Source organism: Talpa europaea (genome assembly GCF_964194135.1).
Source record: "Talpa europaea genome assembly, chromosome: 14".
Lineage (NCBI taxonomy): Eukaryota > Metazoa > Chordata > Mammalia > Eulipotyphla > Talpidae > Talpa > Talpa europaea.
This window is the reverse complement of record NC_140082.1, coordinates 35,032,814-35,055,654: the sequence shown is the minus strand read 5'-3', so window position 1 is coordinate 35,055,654 and position 22,841 is coordinate 35,032,814. Positions and strand designations below refer to the sequence as shown.

The 22,841-nt window shown below is 36.8% G+C and overlaps 1 protein-coding gene across 2 annotated transcripts; it reads left to right on the top strand.

The window, feature by feature from the left end:
* Nucleotides 1–700: 700 nt before the first annotated feature.
* Nucleotides 701–22,193, top strand: RBM17 (RNA binding motif protein 17; the record flags this gene model as incomplete). 2 transcript variants are annotated; one of them, XM_084253030.1, is made up of 11 exons in its annotated part: nt 701–823; nt 7,264–7,380; nt 9,045–9,211; nt 10,057–10,154; nt 13,079–13,135; nt 14,337–14,478; nt 16,268–16,419; nt 18,015–18,088; nt 19,823–19,921; nt 21,887–21,959; nt 22,090–22,193. In XM_084253030.1, the coding sequence occupies 11 exons, from the start codon at nt 701–703 to the stop codon at nt 22,191–22,193; spliced, it is 1,206 nt and encodes a 401-aa protein (XP_084109156.1). The 2 variants fall into 2 exon arrangements, with proteins under 2 accessions (XP_084109156.1, XP_084109155.1); XM_084253029.1 differs by having other exon boundaries at nt 16,268–16,449.
* Nucleotides 22,194–22,841: the final 648 nt, after the last annotated feature.

Below are 22,841 nucleotides of genomic sequence, written 5' to 3'. Positions count from 1 at the left end.
TTGTACTAAATGAACCTCATAATTGATGCTTTTGTAAGACTTCTTTTTCTATTCAGACACATTGTATTTTTTAATTGGATGTAAGTAATTAATAATTCTCTGGATCTAGAACTTCCATCTTATCTCATATATGCTGTAGAACAGAACAGTGTCACTCACAAATCACTTAACCACTTGTAGATCTTGTAGATAGGAAAATTCTAGAGGTTTATTTATTTATTTTTTTAAAGATTTATTTATACAAGAGCTGGCGTACAGACCAGAGTTGCTGGAGGGTGAGAGAGTTCACAAGAGTCAGAGCAGGGAGCAGAACAGGCAGACCGAGCAGTGGGCGCTTCAGGAGAGGTCTGTCACGCCATGTGGGAATCTCCCTGGCCGGCCGGGAATCGAACCTGCGCTGCAGAGGCTGCGGACAGCTTCTTAGCCCTGTGTTCAACCTGCTGCGCCACCGGGTGGCCCTAGAGGTTTATTTTTAAAATAATATGTGGATTTAATTTCATGTACCAGACAAAGCACTGATTGATAACATCAGACATCTTGGTGTCTGTTGCTGAAGGTTTCAGCATGATATGATCTCTTCAAATACCCTTTACATGATGTTGAGTTATTTTAACAGGAGAAGATTGGCATCTGTATTTCGCATTCTTTAAATCCTGCCCTCCTCTCCCCCCTTGCCTTTCAGCATTAAACTGAAAAGAAGATGTCCCTGTATGACGACCTGGGGGTGGAGACCAGTGACTCCAAAACAGAGGGCTGGTCCAAAAATTTCAAACTTCTGCAATCTCAGCTCCAGGTGAAGAAGGCAGCTCTCACTCAGGCAAAGGTAAGTTAAGCCCATACTGAAAGTAGAATTTTGCAGAGCAGTTACCTCATTAAGATTAGTTTGGTTTGGGTTAAACATTTGTAGTAAAACCCTGCTTTATGATTGGCCCACTGTACAATCAGATCACTTTATGATGAGTCCTTCATTTTAAAATACAAATCACTTTACGATTGAATATTCATATTATGATTGCATTCGACTTGAACCAGTTAGGTGGGGCATTTGAATTAGCTGTCAGCCTTTGAGCTAATCATGGCGTATTTATTGGTTTGGCAATCTTTTTTCACATGGATCCATCTTTTTTTTTTTTTAAAGAAAGTATGGGATAGGATTTTTTTTAGTCTTTATCATTTTGTACAAGTGATTATTGTTGAATTGTGTAAAAATACTGTGCTATATTATAACCATGGGTGCTAAAGTGTGTTTATTATACCTTTTCCAAATCAAGTTACTTATTACTAATTTAATGTTTCTAGTATCAATAAAAATGAAATTCCCTAAGTGTTTTAGTTGTTTTGTTGTATAAATCACAGTTTATATCAGCTTAGTTATGTGCCAAAATGTTCCAATTATGCTTAGAATGAATTATGCAATATCAGGGTATTACTGGATTCATGTTAAGATACAATCACTATACAATCGCATCTGTTACAGAGCATATTATCAATATATCGTTAAGTAGGGGTCCACTGTGTAGCAGAAGAGACTCTGGCTAGAAGGAATGAAAGACTTTATGGTTATTTTCCTTCCATTCATTCCTGCTACTAAAATGATTTCTGGAAATTAAAATGAAAAAAGCAGTGTTCTCAACTTCCAGCTAGATACTGATTTTCAAACTTCATTTATCTAAGACTGACTGAGAACTTGGTTTAAATGCTGCTTCTGGGCATTTTAGGGAGTATTCCTGCTTGTTTGTTGCAGATCATTTGGGACAATATTGCTAGTAATTGCCAAGCTATGATAATGCGTATGCTTTAAGGGCTCATATTGGTTGTGAATGTGCCAGGTATATGGAGATAATTGTTTTTGTTCCTATGGTATACATGTTGGATTATTAGCAACACTTTTATTATAGCTATATATAAAATATTAAAAAGTAGTTGTCAATATTTGATATTAAAATTTAACTGTCAAATATTTTTAGGAATAAGGTGGTATTATGGATTGCTTATTTTTCTAAGGGTCCTTATATTTTAGAGTGCATCCCCAGTGGAGGCTGCATGTCTCTAAGTGGGGCAAATATTGGTCGGGGGGGGGGGGGGGCGTGTGAAAAAACCTTACTCTTTTTTTTTTTTCCCTAAAGATTGATTTATTTATGCATACAAGAACTGGGGTACAGACCAGAGGTGTGGGGGATGAGAGGATTCACCAGAAACAGAGCGGGGAACAGAACAGGCATATGTACTGAAATACACTACTGAGGGGAGCAGCGAGCAAGTCAGGAGAGGTCTCCTGTGCCATGTGGGTTGTTCCCTGGCGCGGAATGGAACTCGTGCTGCAGTAGCTGCTGACAGCTTCATAGGTTGCGTTTTTTAACCCCTTGTGCCACCAGGGAGGCCCAAACCTTACTCTTTCTCTGTAAAAGTCACAGATACATATAAAGCACATAAACAGATATATGGTGTCTCTGTGGAATTAAAGTTACATGAGTGGGAAAAATGTATTAAGAGATTCTTTTGGGGTTGGAAGTAATCATGAAAAAAGAGGTTGTAGAAAAACTGCTATAGATAGGTGCAGAAATATTTACCGATAAAATAATTTTATTTCTAGGGTGTACTTTATTTTTTTTTTTATTTTTTTATTTTATTTTATTTTTTTTTTAGAGGCATGCTTTATTTATTTGTTTGCTGGTTTGTTTGTTTGTTTTGTTTATACATGCACTGGGTACAGTCAGAAGCGCGGGAGGGTGAGAGAATTCACCAGAGCCAGAGCGGGGAGCAGAGCAGGCAGAAGGACCGAAGTACACTGCTGAGGGGAGCAGCGGGCGGCAGGAGAGGTCTGCGCGCCATGTGGGACCCTCCTCAGGTGGCCTGGGAGCAGCCGGGGATCGAACCGGCGCCACAGAGGCCGCGGGCAGCTTCGCAACCCAGCGCTCAACCGTTGCGCCACCGGGGAGGCCCTCTAGGGTTTACTTTAAAATAATCCAGTCTGGTTTGGGGGAGGTAGGGAAGTACATGAAACAGATTGGCCATAAGTTTTATAGTTGTTGAGACTGGAGATCAGAAATTCAGTAATCCTTAATTTTATGTTTAAAATTTTCCATAATAGTTTTTTTTTACAGTTCAGATTCTTTGTCCTTTGTACTTTACTACATCATCAGAAACTTAGAAGCACATTTGATTGCTTAGTCAGTAGAAGGTCTTTAGGATTAGGATATCTGCAGATGGAACAATACTGTCTTAAAACTTATATTTGCTCTGTCAGTTCTTTTGATTGGGATTCTATCTTTTTTAAATTTATCAATAGCAGATTTAAATTTTTTGATGTCAGTATTTCTTTTTTTTTTTTAATAGAGGCATGTTTTTATTTTATTTATTTATTTGTTTGTTTTTGGTTATACATGCACTGTGTACAGTCAGAAATGCGGGAGGGTGAGAGAATTCACCAGAGCCAGAGCGGGGAACAGAGCAGGCAGAAGGACCGAAGTACACTGCTGAGGGGAGCAGTGGGCGGCAGGAGAGGTCTGCGCGCCATGTGGGACCCTCCTTCGGTGGCCGGGGAGCAGCCGGGGATCGAACCGGCGCTGCAGAGGCCGCGGGCAGCTTCGCAACCCAGCGCTCAACCGCTGCGCTACTGGGGAGACCCATCAGTATTTCTTTTTAAAGAGAATTTTTTCTTTTTAAAAAAGCATTCATCCCACATGAAAGATTAACAAAACAAGTCTTCTTTAAATTTTGCTTTTTAAAACTGGATTATTTTAATCTTTGTGAGTTTCATGTAACTTTTGCTTTGCATATAAGGTGCATCAATTAGGTTTTGTAATTTACCAGTAGTTTTTTCATGTATTTTTCTCTTAAATGCTTAATTTCTCATAAAATGACTTGTTCAAAGGAACAGTTCTCATACTTAACTCAGTTAGTGGACAATGTTAGTTCAATGGTATACAATAAAAATACAAAATCAGAAGTCAAAATATCCCAGAAACAGGATTACATCAAACTGAAAAGCTTCTGTACAGGCAAAGAGACATTAACCAAAACAGAAGAGACACCCCACTGATTGGGAAAAAATCTTTGCACTCCAGTCAATTGATAAGGGACTGATCACAAAGCTTTACAAAGAACTCACACGGCTCAACAAAAACAAAATAAACAAGCCAGTCAAGAAATGGGCAGAAGACCTTAAAAGATATTTCTCCAAAGAGGAAATGCAAATGGCCAGCAGGCATATGAAAAATGTTCAGTATCCTTTATAATCAGGGAAATGCAAATCAAAACCACACTGAGATACCACCTTACACCAGTGAGAATGGCACATATCAAAACAATAAGCAACAAATGTTGGCGAGGATATGGTGAAAAAGGAACTCTCCTACATTGCTGATGGGAGTGCAAACTCATCCAACCACCATGGAAAGCTGTCTGGAGGTTCCTCAGTCTAGTAAAAATGGAGCTACCATATGACCCGGCAATTCCACTCCTAGGGATCTATCCAACGGACACAAAAACATTGATTCAGAAGAACACCTGTACCCCTATGTTTATTGCAGCACTATTTACAATAGGTAAAACCTGGAAACAACCCAAATGCCCCAAAATAGATGACTGGATCAAGAAGATGTGATATATATACACGGTGGAATATTAATCAGCAATCAAAAAAGATAAACTCATGCGATTCACAGCAACATGGATGGAGCTAGAAGGAATTATGCTCAGTGAAATAAGCCAGAAGGAAAAAGAAAAATATCGATGGTTTCACTTACAACAGGAATATAGGGGAACCAAATAAGACATCAGTGTAAAAAAAATAACAGTACAAAACACAACAAAGCAAGAACAGGCAATTATAAATCAGAGACATGCTGCAGAAGAGGAGGGGGGAGAGGGATCAGAGGGAGGGAGGGAGGGAGGAGCATAGAGGACTGTGGTGATGGTGCATGGGTGCCTTGGGGAAGGAAATTCTATGAGGACTCAATCTGAGGGGGTGGGGGGAAGCAAATATTGTTTAAAAATAAAAGAAAATAAATGAAAAAAAAGAAAAAAAATCCCAATTTTTGTTTGGGATTCTCCCTTACTCGTAGTTTAAAAATCATTATCTCCATGGATTACTTGCAGCCAATTTCTAACTATTAAATAATTTGTTTGTTTCTGCCCAGTGTGCTCCTGTCTGTTTTCTTTTTGGCCCGTGCACATTTATATTGGTGGGTTAAAAGCAGCTCATACAAAATACAATTAAGAAAGTAGATTTTTCCAAAAATAAATGTATTAAAAAATCAAATATAGATCACCTGTTGATTTTTCTCCACAATTATTATATTCACATGAAAAGTAGAGTTAGATGTTGAGCAAGGAATTCTGGGTTTAGCTATAATCTAGACTCAGACATCTTCAATATATGCTTCAGTCTTTTTTATTTATCTTTGTTTTACTCACATTAGTTTCAGCTACTAGCAAATCTCTTGAGATTTTGAAGATTTCTTTAATTGATTGAATAATTACTTGAAATTATTTCTGTTAACTTTCTAAAATGTGTTTAGATTGAAATGTAGAATTAGTGCAGTAAATCCTCAGTTAACATTGTCAGTAGGTTCTTGGATATATGACTTTAAACAAGATGACCTAACAAAAGTAGGTGATTAAATAAGATCATTTTGAGAATGTGGGCTGGTATTGTTTATGTTCTCATCAGCATAATGAAATGATTTGAGTGAAACATTATTATTCAAGTACATGTGGTATTATGATTTTTCAAGGGAAGTAAAGATATATAGATGCCTTTAGGCTATTTAATTACTCAGAGCACTAAGTTCACCTAACCAAATCTGTAGAGGTATTTGATAGAGAAAAGTTTACCAATAACTGAAGAAAGTTACAGTTTCATTTTTACCTCTTTTAAAAATGATTATTGAATTTCAAAAAGTAATAGAAAATATTGTTTTGAAAATTTCCCCTTTGCCATTGCTTTGTAAACCTTTATATTAGCTATATGAGTTGTATATTTGATGATTATATTTTGTTTGCTTAAATTTATTAGCTGTTAAATTTAGTTGCAGTGTTGACTAATTTTGAGCTTTTTGTAGTGGTAACAATGAAAATTTATAAGACTGTAAATTGCAAGAGGGAGAAATTAAGCCTGTGCAACAGAAGGTCTAACAGTCACCACCAGACCCATGTAACCCAGTTTAGCATTATTAGACAGCTTGACTTATGTGCCTGCTGGGAAAATGCAGGATAAGCACACCACCTCACTCTTACCAAAAAAGCATCACCCTAATGTAATCTAGCCTTTAATTTAGTTTACAGGAATTACAGGGCGTGGAGGAGTAAGTAAGTGAAACTAGACCACCAGGAAGTTATCAGACAGATGGAGAATATGCAGCATTTTATTAAAGTGCCCGAGGAAAAAAGGAAATGATAGTGGTGGTGGTGAGGAAAGGTGACTGTTCTAAATCAAGTGATTTAAAAAAAACCAAAGGCATTGCAGGAACTTTTTGTAGCCTCCTGGCCTCCTCTTCCCTTTTCTGCCTCCCCCCCCAAAAAAAAAAAAACCGCTAAACAACTCTTCAAATGGCATTTTGGGGATAGCTTGGAAAATCTGAATATGAATTGGGTAAGAAATGATACAGGGGAATTGCTGATTTTATTAGGTATGGTAATAGTATTGTGGTTCTATAAGAGAATGTCTGAAGTTTTAGGAGATTAAGGATAAAGTTTTGTGGTATTTCCAGCTTTCAAATGGTTCAAAAAATATAGGTGGTGGGTAAACCATCATAGTAAATTTCACAATGTTTGATGATAGAAGATCATAGTTTCCTCTTAAAAATTGTTTTTTATAGGGTCATTATTAAAGGAGTAGGTGAATTTTATATCCTAATGGAAGAAAAAATGCCTAATCCATAAATATCTTTTCCCCAGGATATAAAAATATACCTATTACTTGTGAAAGATTCAAGTCAAAGTAACATACCACAGTTTGTTCTTCTGTGGTCAAGGGAAGAGTCTTAGTTATTTCACATGAAAAAATTTTAAAAAATAACCAAGTTTATTGTAAACCTTTTTAAAAATGGAGGAAATTTGTGGGTTTTGTTTTTTTTTTTAAGCTAAAAATACTAGTGTGTAGTTATGGTAATAATAGGAACAAAAAGCTGTTGAAAGTTACCATTTTCTCATAATCAGAAGGGTTTGTTATAGTATCTACAAAGCAGACACCTTTGTTGCAAGCAGTATAAATTTTAATCTGAGACTTGGTATGCTTTTCTTGTTTTCTAATGATTTTAGAGCCAGAGGACAAAACAAAGTACAGTCCTTGCCCCCGTAATCGACCTGAAGAGAGGCGGCTCTTCAGATGACCGGCAGATTGTGGACACCCCGCCACATGTAGCAGCTGGCCTCAAGGTGAGCCCCACCCAGTCCTCTGTAGGCTATTCTGCTTTCTTATTTGAAATGTGTTGTCACTTTGAACATACACACTCTCCTCAATGGCCTTGGCAATCTAGACAATACCATTTTCAATTTAATTTTCCCTTTTGTTTTATCACGTTTAAACATTCATTTAAAATAGTTCATATAGAAAGAACAGAAACTGGCACTATGCCAAATGAAAAACAAATGTTCTTTTGTACCCTTCACATTAGAAACTTTATAATATCTTTATATTCTGTGTCTCCTCTATATTCTATTCACTAACCTGCTTTTCTCACTTAATATATTGTGCCTGTCTGTGTCGCAAAATATAGAACCTCCTGATTGTGTTAATGATTTCTGTGTTCCCTTGTATGATTATACTCTATTTAATTCACTTAATGCTGGATATGAGTAATTTCTAATTTTTGCTCTCATAGAAAATGCTAGCACTTGCTGTTTTAGTTGGAATAAAATTGAAAGGGGATTAAAAAAAATCTAACCTTTAACTTTTATGATCCCAGTGATTTTACCTGTATTTAGAAATAAATAGTGCGTGGTAACTCTGAATAGGCGAGAAAAAGATCCGGAGATCTTCCAGATGTCAAGATCTGAAAAAGAATAACAAAAAATCATAGTTAAAACTATACGTAAAGAGAGACAAATGAATTTAACTTGATCTAGTGTTAAAATTATACCTGTCATTATGTTTTTGCTTCTGCAGTTGGCATTCACATAAATAGTGTGACCACAGTAGTATAAGCAGCAGCACATATGTGCATTGTTTGGATATAGGGCTAGGTCTGAGGGTTTCCAGTGGAAGAGCTGCTGTCCCTGTAGATTTGGGGTGTGTCACTCTCCCAGTTCACAGATGTTTTTGCCAACCTGGAAGTACTCCAGAACCCCTTGCTATTGGGATTTTTAAGGAGCCTCCCTCACATAGACTTGGTCTAATATTAACTCTTATTTCCAGCCCCTCTCCCTTCTCTAGAGAAGTGGGGAGCAGTAAGAACTGAAAAAGCCTTACTCATCACTTTTTTCCCTGATGACCAGTCCCTATCCATGGTCCATCTAGGAACACACCCAGAGTCCTCTCAAGAGAATGAAAGATGCTCTTAGTGCTCTTATCATTTAGGAAGTCACAAGAGTTTTAGGAAGCTTCTGGCAAGGTCAAAGATAAATATTAGAACAAAGATGGGCCTAATGTTCCTAGGCGTTTAGGAGCTCTGGGCCATGAACCAGGAACAGAGACTTATTATCTCATAACTAAGAAAACAAAGGGTGGAGATGTAGGAAAGTTAGATCATGCAGTGGATGAGGGCTTATCAGAACCCCGTATAGATGGACAGCCAACCTAATTTGCTCTTATCTTCCAATAGGTTGTGCTCTGTCTCCCTTTGTTTTTCTTTCTTTGTTTAGGCTATCTCTTGTCTGTCAGAGTTGAAAACTACGTGAAGGTACTAGCATCCAGCTTTGCCATATTTAAAGGCCTAAAATGCAGCCTGCTGGGAAGGGCTGTGTGTAAACAGGAGGGGAGTAGGCAGAGGAATGGTGTCTGCAACACCCCTTTTAACCTTTGCATTCTTTGACCTTAATTCTGTGAATAGAATTCTAAGGCATGAGGATAACATTTATGTTGACTTTTTTGCCTTCCCCAGGATCCTGTTCCCAGTGGGTTTTCTGCAGGAGAAGTTTTGATTCCCTTAGCTGATGAATATGATCCTATGTTTCCTAATGATTATGAGAAAGTAGTAAAGCGCCAAAGAGAGGAACGACAGAGACAGCGGGAGCTGGAAAGACAAAAAGAAATAGAAGAGAGAGAGAAGTATATCTTCATTTGGATTTGGGGATATGTTATGTTTGAAACACTTATTAGGATATTAATAAATCAACTGTAGTGTTATCTGTAAGACTGAAGTTAGTTGTCATAGTTGATCTGAACAATTATCAGAACAATGCAAGTTGTTTTTTAAATTGTAATTAGTTATATTTCCAGTATGGACATAAACGCCCGATAATATTTCATGTGTGATTACAGAAAACCTGAAATTTACATTTTGGATAAAGTGTTAGAAAAAGACACTTAGGTACCTAATATTAAATAATATTGGTAATTCGGTTTTTTCCTCCTCATGCCATGTCTGTATTTGAATTATAATTATTTAAATACTTAAAATGTTACTCTTTACTGTTTTTGAGTCAGATAAATTTGAAAATTTATATGTATTATTTGTTTTTCAGAAGTATAGCTAACAAGCATTTATTTGACTATTTTAAGTATTTAATAGTTATATAAAATAATTTACTATTTCTCACTTACTGAATCATTTCATGAACTCAAAGCGCATTCTAAAGAATGGAAATTATTTTGCTGTTACTTATGTTGATATGTTTTAAAGTTGAAAAAGATAAATAATTAGGAGAACTTTTTCCTTGCTACTTATACTCACGTACATATTAAATTTGCTCATTTTACCTTCTGGATTTTTCTCACTTCTCATATTTTGTTATTTTAGACTTTTAACAGTTGTTTGTGTCCTCTTCCCCCAAATCAGTTTATTACAAAGGGAAACAATTTAGATATTTCTTAACCAAGGAAAGTCAAGGTATCCTTGGTATCACATCTCTAAATTGGTTTGCCATGAATAGTTAGTGTCTCTGTTATTACAGGAGGCGTAAAGACAGACATGAAGCTAGCGGGTTTTCAAGGCGACCAGATCCAGATTCTGATGAAGATGAAGATTATGAACGAGAGAGGAGAAAAAGAAGTAAGATGTGAATATAAATCTTATGTTGTTCAAATGATGCAATTCCACTATTTGCAATTTCTATTTAATTTGATAAATAATTCTGTTGATACTGATTTGAATAATTTTTTTCTCGGGAATGCCAGCAATGCATATGTGCGTGGCAGTTTTAATTTACATTGTGCTTCCACATGTATTGTTTTCTGAGCTTCTTAACTACTTTCTCACATTTATTTATTATATACTTTGACACCTTAAAATATATACACCCACTTTTCTAGACTTGCAGCTCAGTCACCTGTTCTCTGTATTCAGCTGCATTTTTGTTAAGCATTGAATGAGAGTCAAGGCACTCTTTTCCTGAACACTTGTCACTGACATGTCTGAATTTTAGGTAATCCCATAACTTCCCTGGATATTGGTTTCTTTCATTGTCATACGGAGAATGGGTAGACAAGAATTTGAATTAGGTACTTCGTAAGGCCCCTTCCAACTTTAAAATGTTGTGAGCAGAATTATAATCTAGTGATCACTAGATAGATAAGCAGCATTCGTTTTTGAGTGAAGGGAATACTTATTTTAGCTTTGTGTTTTGATTGCTGATGCATCCTTGATTTAGTTGACCGATTTGGTTGACAGATTGAGATTTTTGAATGAGAAATTTAAATATTCTACTTGTCTGTTCAATCCAGGCACTGTTCTAAGCACTTTCATAGATTATCTCCTTTACACCTCACAATAACTTGAGATGATCTGCGATTATCCCCATTTTCAGGGTGAGAAATCTGAGACATGGGATGCAAGCTTTATATGTGACCACGATGTTGCCTGACGACAAGAATACATTCTGAGAAATGGGTCCTTAGGCTATTTTATTGTTAAAACAATAATATAGCGTGTGTTACACAACGGTATGACCTCAGCTATATATAGAGACCACCATCATATTTGTGGTCCATCTGAAATATTAGGTGGCACATGACTATACACTGCATTTGTCTTATCCCAAATCTTGATTTGCCTGAAAATTTTGTAATAACATGGTGGTCTTTAACCTGAGATGTGTGAATGGTGTTTTGAAGCTGGAGTCTATTTCTACTTACATGACTGGCCGTTTGGCAAGCCTGATCTTCCCCAAGTATACAACCAAGACTGACTGAGGTTTAATTTAAATTTTAAAATCCTAATTGAGCTGGAAAGGAGTAAGCAAGACTATAATAATTTAAAATTCTTTATCTTTAAACACAAATCTGAATTAAATATCATTTTGGATACCTACTATAGTATACCGAGCACTGTCAAGCACTGCGTTTTTTCTAATTAATAGGAGAATTAACATTTACCAAGTGCACTCTGTGTGTCAGGCTTAATGTTGAACATTTCATACCCATCATATTGTTAATCAACACTTTTTTTATTAACTTGTTTTAGAATCCAGTATATCGGTTGAGTATTTGTTGGTCTCGTCTTTCCAGCTTATAGATCGGCTGCCCTTATTGTAAAAAGGTCTATTCTAAGTACATTTACTTTTTTTCTGAATATTAGCAGGAGTTATCTAATAGAAAATTTGTGACATTATATCCATTATGTGTACTGCTGTTAACAGATTGGTGTTTCTATTTTAGCCTGATTCGCAGCACGTTTCCAGTAATCACCTTGAATTTTTTATACTGACCTCATTGAAGCTAATCTCACTTTTCAGAATGAATAATCACTTAGTGGCAAGGTTAAAATATAATCGGAGGTATAGCAAAGGAAATACAGGAAGTTTTTAGTCAGTTTATTTCTCCTTAAGTGTGTCTAGTCCAGGCCTGTTAATAACAATGCAAATGCTGTATCTTCAGAGGAATTTAATTTGTGAAGCATTTCATGCTGATGTACCGTGCTTTTATAATCAATTTTTTTGAAATTTACATTTTATTGTTTTTTGGATTGTTTCACTGATGATTAAGTTATAATGCATGTGTTAGGGCTTATACCTAATGAAAAATTCCTACATAAGGAATCTGTAGTTGTCAGCAAATAAAATCTATTTTGGTTCATTTGTATACACCATTCTGTGTCCCGGAAATATGAGGAGTGTTGATAACATAAAACAGATTCTCCAGGAACCAGAAGTACCAAATAGGTGCTTAGGTGTAGTTGCTTGCACTCTAAGAAGGAGGAATGTCTTGTTGGGGAAAGCTTTGACATCACAAGTAGCTGGATTTTAGTCTGTCTCTTCCAGTTGACTCTCCTCTGCTCATTTTATCACCTGGAAAATGTTTTTTTAAGTCTAAATGAGGTAATGCTTATGATAATGCCCATGTGTCACATGTTCTCAGTGAGCAGTTATGTTACTGTTTTTCAAGTAACTGATAGTTCTCTGAGTTGCCACCGTTTGTCTTAAAATTAATTTATTAATATCCTCTGGGATTCTTGAATGCCTGCTATGAAAAAAAAATTTATCTGGGATTTGCCAATTTTTTTAATTTCTTTTTTTTTTTTTTTTAAGATTTATTTATTTATACAAACACTGAGTAGAGTCAGAAGCGTGGCAGGGTGAGAGAATTCACCAGAGCCAGAGGGGAGGGAAGAGCAGGCAGACTGACAAAGTACACTGCTAAGGGGAGCAGCGGGCATGGCAGGAGAGGTTTGCGCACCATGTGGGACCCTCCTCACCTGGGGGCCGGGGATCAAACCGGTGCTGCAGAGGCTGCGGGCAGCTTTGAAACCCAGCACTCAACCACTGCGCCACCAGGGGAGGTCCAATTTTTTAAATTTCTAATCATAAATTCAGGTAGTGAATTCCTTAGATGTTAGCAGGAAGAAGTAGCAGCTTTTTTCCTTTCTCTTACTTTCTTGGGGTGGGGGCAGGTATGATATTACAGATGGCATGGTCCTTGTGTGTCTAGGATCTGAAATGTTTTCCCTTCTTTAATCAATGGAATTTATGTTTTTTGCAGGTATGGGCGGAGCTGCCATCGCACCTCCAACTTCTCTTGTAGAGAAAGACAAAGAGTGTACGTAGACCTGTTTCTTCCCTTTTTTTATTCTGGTACAATCTTTAACACAGTCGTGGGGAGTATTAGCTTGTAACGGGCAGATTTTCTGAGTGTAAAGGGAAATGTCCTGAAAATCCCTCTTCAGGCTCTTGGGGGAACTTTTAAGGTTCTCAGGACTGTCACTCCTTTCCATCCCTTATACTTGAGTTTTTATGCCAGACTCTGAGGCTTGGATTTTTGTACAGTAAGTAATAAAAGTTTCTTAATTTTTTAAAGGTAATTTTTCATCTCTCCAACATTTTGTATTTGAAGTTCATTTAAAACAAATAGTGGCTCAGTTGGTAATTTTTAGTATTCCGTGGTGTGGAGGCAGTTAAATTCATGACCTTCCACCAGGTGGCAGTACCTTCCTTGATTTAAATTTTTTGCCATTAGTGTCTTATCACACATAATGTCTACACTTACATTGCCAAAGCAAGGCCACCTAGTAATCTATTCTAGAATTTTGGGGTTGGAATTAGATTTTGATATGCCATCTAAGTCATTTTCCTATCTTCTGGGTTGGACCATTTCTAACTATCCAAAAGTACTCTGTAGTACTTTTTGTAGTGTTTAATGCTGTATAATTAAAGAAGGTAGTTCAAAAAATACTAAGTACCTATTTTGTGACAACACTGGATAAATCATAAATTCCAGCTGAAACAGTTTGTAGGAGTGGGCCCTGAGCATCTGGATCTTCATGAAGAATCTTACTGACTTTAATATGAGCTGTAGTCAGAAATCAACTGCTCTGGTATGTGGTCTCTAACCTCGAGGACCTACAGAGGCTTTTGGCTCGTGAGATGGTAAACTTAAAGAGTCTTGTGTCAAGTACACAGATATAAGGGGATCAAAAATGTTTGATTAGAACATACAGAAAATCTTAGGAATTCATGAAAATCTTAGTCATTTAAACTATCAAGGGGATATTTTAGTAAGATGTAAGAAAGGACATGTGAGGAAGTATAAATAGCAGGAGCAAAGCTAGAATTAGAAAAGTAGTATTCTACGTTTGTTATTTTTAAAGTCATTTAAAGGTTGTAAAGATAGATTTTGTTTTTCCCCTTATAGTAAATCAAAAATGTCACTTAAATTATTCAAGATCACAGATTTGTATAAAAGCAGTTCAGAATTTTTTTTGTGGTAATTTGGTTAAACCTATTTTATTTTTATTCAACAGTACCCCGAGATTTTCCTTATGAAGAGGATTCAAGACCTCGTTCACAGTCTTCCAAAGCTGCTATCCCTCCCCCTGTATATGAGGAACCAGACAGACCCAGATCTCCCACCGGGCCGGGCAACTCCTTCCTTGCCAACATGGGGTAAGGAAGGGTTCCCAGTGCTCTTACCTCACAAGTATGAGAAGGACAAAGATTTGCCAGTCCTTTCAGTGGATGCAACTTGTTTGAAAATGAGGTTATTTCCAAATTTATAGGGAGACACTGATGTGTTCAGTCACACAATGTCCTTCACGAAGTCAGTGCTTCAGTCACGAGGAGGGTGTTCAAGCTTGATGTTTTCTACAAAACATAAAACCTACTAAACAAGTTTTAAAAGATTTAAATGCTTAATACCATATTCTTTAACAGTTTCTGACAGTTCTTTACATTTCTGCAAATACAGTAGCTCATGTGAATTAGAGCTGACTTAAGCTGCTTCCAAAGGGTGCATGGCATTTTTTCCTTCGAGATAAAACAGTCCTTAGCTTTAAGGTCATGGTTCTATTCCTTTAGCCTGAAAACTCTTAATCATTGTGACTCTAATTAGGAACTGGCTTGCTAGCATATAAAAATCAGTTTTAAGGTTGACTGGCAGGTGAGAATAGTGGATTTTTTTAAAACCCAAACTGGATCTGGCTTTCATTTTGGTTAAGAGAATGCTTCATGTTTACTGTCTCCCTCTGATGCTGCATGAGGCTGTCAAAGGCAGCAGCATTTCTTGGAGGTCTTTGTGATGTGGCTTTTAAAAGAAATGCCAAGAGTATAGTAATGACACTGATCTGCCCTCACATGTGTGCATGCACTTTGGTTTTTGAGCTCGTGGAGAGGTGCTGGGGTTTATGCAGTAAAAGAGGATTTTGAGTTTCTGACCTTGGTATCAGTCTTTTAGACCTGCACTGTTCTCTGTGCTAGCTACTAGCCACAGGTAGTTATTAAATTAATTTAAAATGAATACAATTTAAGATGTAGTTTCTCAGTCATACTAATCTCAAATACTTAATTATAGAGGGCTAACAGCTACCATATTGGGCAGGGCAGAAAGAATATTTTCATCATCACATTTCAATCATCTGCCCAAGATGATTGCTAGAGGGTAGACAGACAAGCTTTTTTTCCCTTGTCAATGATAAAAATTGATGTTTTACTAAATCTCCATTTAAACAGGAATTTAAAGTTTTGTTGTTCGAGCCTTATGTAGCAGTGGTTGCTGAGGCCACTCTTGAGACTTGTGAGCACTCTGCAGTTTGAAAGCTATCATGGTATTAGAAAAGGCATTGGACTAAGAATCAAGAGTTATGGGTTCTAGTTTCAATTCCACCATTACCACATACAGAAATAATTTAAAAATATACTGTTTTGCTGTGGCTAGTCCATCTTAGGCTAACCAGCTAATCTGGGCCTCAGTTTCTTATATCCCTGTCTATAAAGTAGATGACCTTTAGCAGTTCATTCATTTATAAAATCTTTCTTTGAAAACTGTTGTACTATTTAGAGGAAATGCAGTTATTTTCATTATATGAAACTTTTTTTTTTTTTTTTTTGACAGACATACTAAACTGTGGTTGTAAGCAATATAGCATTGCAGATACTGGAACACAAAAGTCCAGTGTTTTCCAACAGGGATACTTGGGACATTTCATTATTCCCTAATATCAAAGGTAGCATCAGCATATCCAGGATTTCTTACTGTAGGTTTTTCTATTTCTTTCATTCTGATCACCCCCCATAACTTGTTTCTGTGTCATTAGGCTAAACGTTAATTATATCTGACTTCGTTGAAACCCTTGTGGAATTTACACTCTATCCAGTAGGACAGTGTTGTGATGTAAAACTCAGTTTATGCCCTTGCTGATAACTTCAAGTTCAAGGGATCTTTCTTTACTCTTCCCAGTGGCACGGTTGCACATAAAATCATGCAGAAGTACGGCTTCAGGGAAGGCCAGGGTCTTGGGAAGCATGAGCAAGGATTGAGCACGGCGTTATCAGTGGAAAAGACAAGTAAGAGAGGAGGCAAGATTATAGTGGGCGATGCCACGGAGAAAGGTGGGTCTCCCCCACGAGCAGGGTTTCCAGGTATCATTGTATTTTTTAATTTTCTTATTTGTTGATTGCTTTATGTAATGCTTTATGTATGAAATGTAATGTCCTTTTGCACTTTATTTTTGATGGTGCATAGTTGGTGTTTTGTTTTTATGGTGAGAGCATGTTGGAATGAGTTCTGTGGTGAGAGCATGTTGGAATGAGTCAAATGTATCTTAGCATTTTATGAGGAGACTAGTTCATTTTGAGTTACCTTAGCTTAACCCTTTTCCAAAGAAAGAACGCTTTCCTGGCAGCTGTGTCAACACAGCTTTAGAAAGCAGCTGTCCTGACAGGCTAGTACCAAAAACCAGTAATTGCCCTGATTTGTTGGAGTTTCTGGAGTTACTCAATGGCTGGCTAATTAACTGCTTATTACACTGGATAGTGACTTTGGCCACTGCTCAAACCAAGGCACTCACCTCTACCAGTTGTGATCAGTATACTCTGTCAACCCTTTAGCAAAAAGGGAACTAAGCAAAAATTACAGGTAATCATGAAAGCAAAACCTTCCAGAAATTTGTGGTAAAAACTACCACAGCAAAGCAGATGCTTTCATCAGAGATAAGCCTACAGTTTTTCTCATAGAGTAATTGACTAGACGCTTAAAAATGACCCTAAGTTGCAAATACTTGAACAATTTGGAGGTTAGGGGCACCAACCCCTGTGCATTCTGAAAATACATGTATAACTTTTGACTCTGAAAAACTTTACAAATGACCTGCTATTAATTGGAAGCCTTATCAACAACATAAACGTGTGATTAACACATATTTTATATGTTATGTGTTCTATTTGCTGTATCTTACCATGAAATAAGCTAGAGAAAAGACTGTTACTTAAAACAATCGTAAGGGTTACTCAAAATAATGAAACAATAAGGAAGAGAATTTATTTGCAATATTTTACTGTATTTTATCTATACTGTAAGTTTACATTCTGTCTACAAGATGCACCATCTGTACACAGAAGGCATCTATCAATGCCTTCATCAGTATTGTCATATGGTGTATTGTCATACACCACTGTATGATAGTGTATCTATTACTAACACTGGATATCAAAAATGAAAAGATAATGTGAAAAGGAAGTTCGTATTTATTAACAGGTTTAACCATTCATGCAGAAATGAAGTAGCAGAAATGTGATTACTTTGTGGTAGCCTCCTATTAATTGCTAAGATTGCTTAATCTGAGAAACCTCGCTTGTACACTGAAATTTCTGTGGCCTGAATGGTAGTATAGTCATTAGATTTGTGTATACTTTATGTTAATAAATGGTCAAAGAGATTATTATCTACATATGCATTTGTGACCAGGCCAACTTAATTTTTTCAGTATTTCTAGACCATGCAGTGTGTGAGCTTTTTAAATTGTGCCAAATCTCAAAAAAATTTTCAACTATTTAAAATCCTCATTTATGTGGATTCATTCAGTTCAAGGCCATGTGATTCAAGAATCAGCTGTAGTAGGGATTGTTACTGAAATTGTTGTAGCTTAGACTCAAGCTCCTTTTCCATGCTCTAACACATCTACAACTGATGATGTATTTTCCTGCAGATGCATCCAAGAAGTCAGATTCAAATCCATTAACTGAAATACTTAAGTGTCCTACTAAAGTGGTCCTACTAAGGGTAAGAAACAGAAGGAAGAAACCTATCTCCCTATTTGATTTTATTTTCCAGGTGACATTGATTTACAACAGTGTATAAGTTTCAGGTTTCAGCTTCTCACCTTGACATCTGTATATACCACACCATACCTGTCACCAGAGGTTTAGTTTTCATCCACCACCATCTAGTTGAATCCCTCTGCTGGTTCAACCCACTTCCACCCTTTTTGCCCTCTGGTAGCTACCATTCTGTAGTCCTTATCTAATGACCTTATGTTGTTGTTTGTTTGCTTTGATTCTTTATCTTCCACATACAAGTGAAATCATGTGGAATTTGTCTTTCTCTATTTCACTTGGCATAATTGCTTCAGGTTCCATCCTTGTTACTGCAAATGGCAGAATTTCATTCTTTTTATAGCTGAGTAATAGTGCTTTTTATACATGCTACATCTATATCCATTTTCTGTCCATGGGCATTTAGATTGTTTCCTTGCAGTTGTGAGTAAACAGAGTTGTATGTATTTTTTCAAATTAGTGGTCTTTGTATTCTTTGGATAAATGCTGGGAGTTGCTGGACCATGTAGTAGATCTAGTTTCCAATTTTTTGAGGAACCTCCATATTGATTTCCATAGTGACTGCACCAAGTTACATTCCCACCAACATTGTATAAGGGTTTCCTTTTCTCCACATCCTTCCCAACACTTGCTGCTTTCTTATTTTTTTGATAATAACCATTCTAACAGGTGTGAGATGATAGTTCAGGTGACTTTGGTTTGCATTTTCCTAATGAAAAGCAACAAAATATCTTTTCATGTCTGTTATCATATTGTCTCTGAGGAAATGGCTATTTAGATCCTCTGCTCATTTTTGAATGGGCTTCTTGTTACTCAGTTGTATGAGTTGTTTCATTATTTTGGATATTAACCCCTTGTGTCTGATATATGATTTGCAGATGTCTCCCATTCACTGGGTTGCCTTTTTGTCTTTGAACAATGATTTTTTTCACTGTGTGGAAATTTTTTAGTTTGGTATAGTCCCATTTATTTCAGTTGCTTTTGTTTGCTGGGCCATTGAGAGAAATCCGCAGGCTAATGTCAAAGGGCTAATAACCTGTTTCCTTCCAGATATTTTTTGGTTTCAAGTTTTATATTCAAATCTTTAATTCATTTTGAATTAATTTTCGTGTATGGTGTAAGGTAGTGTCTCCTCTCATTTTTCTGCAAGTAGTTGCCCATTTTTCTCAACACCGTCTATTAAATAGACTTTTTTCACTCTATTGTCTTGGCTTTTTGTCATAAATTAGCTGTCCTTATATATTTAAGTTTATTTCTGAATTCTGTTTTATTGATTGGTGTGTCTGTCTTAATTCCAGTACTATATTGTTTTGTTTACAAAACAAAAAGACAGTAAACAGTTATCCTGTTTACTGAGAGTATCCTACCTCCATTTCTCCGCCCTTCCCCCAGGATTGTTTTGATTATTGAAGGTTTTTGTGTAGTTAAAGTTTTGCTACTAAACACAGAACTTAAGAGTACAGTGAGTAATTAAAATATTTGAAATTACCAGAAGTTCAGCTTAATTTACACACTTTAACACTTGATCCTTTTAACTGCAAAACTTTTAGCTACTTTTGGTTACTGTGGAGATATGAAAATTTTCATTGTATCACCTGTGTTTGAGAACATTTGCCATCATGAAGCAAAGTAATTTCTGTATTTATACTTGATACTTGAATTTATTTATTTTTGTTTTTAGAACATGGTTGGTGCAGGAGAGGTAGATGAAGACTTGGAAGTTGAAACCAAGGAAGAATGTGAAAAATATGGCAAAGTTGGAAAATGTGTGATATTTGAAGTAAGAGGGTTTTCTTTTAATGTTTGTAACCCAAGTTATAATTAACAGATTATGGACCATTTCCTACAAATAGAGACAGGGTGTGCTGTAAGTTACATATTGTCTTATTGCAGAAGATGACACACGTTGGGTAGTTGTACTTTTATTACTCATTTAAAACAATTTTGAACTTAAAGGCAATGCTTCATATTTTGTTTGGTGACATAAAAATGTTTCATTTTATGATTAAGGTTTAATTTGGTGATCAAAAACATTGATTATAGAGTGCTTAATACCTTTGGCTTAACCATACCTCGGGCTTCATTCATTTGGCAAGTGGATATTTAATGCCTCCCATGTACTCAATATAGTGTATAGAGAGCACTGGGGATACAGAAATGTCTGTTCTCGGTGAAATTCAGTTGAAGAGAACAAAAAAAGCTTAACATTAAAAATAGAGGATATTCAGGGCCTCCCCGGTGGCGCAGCGGTTGAGTGCTGGGTTGCGAAGCTGCCCGCGGCCTCTAAGGCGCCGGTTCGATCCTTGGCTGCTCCCCGGCCCCTGGAGGAGGGTCCCGCATGGCGCGCAGACCTCTCCTGCCGCCCGCTGCTCCCCTCAGCGGTGTACTTCGGTCCTTCTGCCTGCTCTGCTCCCCGCTCTGGCTCTGGTGAATTCTCTCACCCTCCCGCGCTTCTGACTGTACCCAGTGCATGTATAAACAAAACAAACAAACAAATAAATAAATTAAAAAAAAAAAAAACATGCCTCTATAAAAAAAAAATTAAAAAAAAATAGAGGATATTCAGTTGCTAGACTGAATAGTATTGGCTTTTTTTTTTTTTAATAGAGGCATGCTTTATTTATTTATTTTGTTTGTTTGTTTGTTTGTTTGTTTATACATGCACCGGGTACAGCCAGAAGCGCGGGAGGGTGAGAGAATTCACCAGAGCCAGAGCGGGGAGCAGAGCAGGCAGAAGGACCGAAGTACACTGCTGAGGGGAGCAGCGGGCGTCAGGAGAGGTCTGCGCACCATGTGGGACCCTCCTCCGGTGGCCGGGGAGCAGCCGGGGATCGAACCGGCGCCGCAGAGGCTGCGGGCAGCTTCGCAACCCAGCGCTCAACCACTGCGCCACCGGGGAGGCCCTAGTATTGGCTTTTAAGTATAGGGTTTAAGAAAAGATTTAGATCAAATAAGCCAGGAAAAAAAAAGAAAAATACCGGATGGTCTTACTCATAGCAGGAATCTAGAAAACTTAAATAAAGGACCAGGAAAATGAATAACTATAAGAAAGTGAAAATCAAAATCAACAAAAAACTATGAACCAGAGAGACTCTATGGGGTGGGGGGCAGGGAGGGGAGGGATTGGGGTCAAAATAAGGGGATTGCAATTATATGGGGAATATAAAACAAAATTTATTTAAAAAAAAAAAGAAAAGATTTAGATCAACAAAAGAAAAGGTGAGAAGTTGGTGAGCAGTGTCAAAGTGAAATGAATGGATAGGATTTGGATAGGAGTAACAAGGTATTCAGATTAGGTCACAGCTTCTGGGAGACCAAAGCAGAGTGGAATGGTTGGGCATGTTGGGAATTAGCTGCAGACATGGCTTATATATATGGAATGGGGCCATATTATATGAGAGAATACAAGTTCTATCTTAAGCTTCTACTCCCACCTCCACTTTTCATCTGTATATCATGTTGCTGTATGGTAACCACATAATTCTGCATAATTATTTGTTTACATATCAGTCACAAAGGGTCTCTGTAAGGTCAAAGATTGCCTAGCTTAATTGTGTGTTCCTTGTCCTTAACACAGTGCTGTCAAAAACAGACCTTCAACAACTCTGTGATGGCCCACGGAATATACTTATTTTTTTGGTATTTGACTACTTGTGTATGATGGTAAAAGGAATACTTACTCTGATAAACTCATTCATTGCTATATCAGATGATAACTTTCCCTATTCTTTCATTTTTTTTCCAGATTCCTGGTGCCCCTGATGATGAAGCAGTACGAATATTTTTAGAATTTGAGAGGGTTGAATCTGCAATTAAAGGTAAGTCATACAGCTAAATATAAAGAATAAAAACGTTGAATTTGTAGTCTTAGGCATTATAATTAAAACATGTTCTTGTAACGTTTTACAGGATAACTGTTTACTAACTGTCTTTTTGTTTGCCTTTTAGCTGTTGTTGATCTGAATGGGAGGTATTTTGGTGGACGGGTGGTAAAAGCATGTTTCTACAATTTGGATAAATTCAGGGTCTTGGATTTGGCGGAACAAGTTTGATTTTAAGACCTAGAACACGAGTCACCTCCAGTGATCCTTAAATGAACTGCAAGCTGAGCAAAGAAGAAAAATCCAGCCTGCGTGGCTGTTGGGTACAGAGATTCTTGGAAAGACTTCTAAGATATATGTTGATTGATCCCTTTTTTATTTTGTGGTTTTTTAATATAGTATAAAAATCCTTTAAAAAAAAAAATCTGTGTGCCTCTCTAGTGGTTTCTCTTTTTTATTATCACTTCTGAGTTGATTGCATTTTTGCTTGGAATTCATAATTCAGTGAAACAGCATTTCTTGCACTAGAAAACCTAGAAAATTTTGGAACTTGGGGTTGTATTAAGTTATCCTTTGCTTTTGTTTTTTTGATTCTTTTTAATAAAGCCTACAAGTTACTAAACTGTAGCTTCCTAAATTCTATAATAAAGTTATCATTTTGGCAGTCTGCCAAAAATGTCTGCTTTCTCTAACAGAGAAATTATTATTGATGCCAGTCATAGAAAAAAATCTTTACGACCTGAATTAAGGTTGAAGAATTATGAACCTACCATGACCTGTTTGGATGAAACATTTTTGGTAAAATGCAGACTATAGGGCTTATGATGGTTTTAGGGGTATGTAGGTATAGAAATCATGAATCTAGCATTTGTTTTCAGA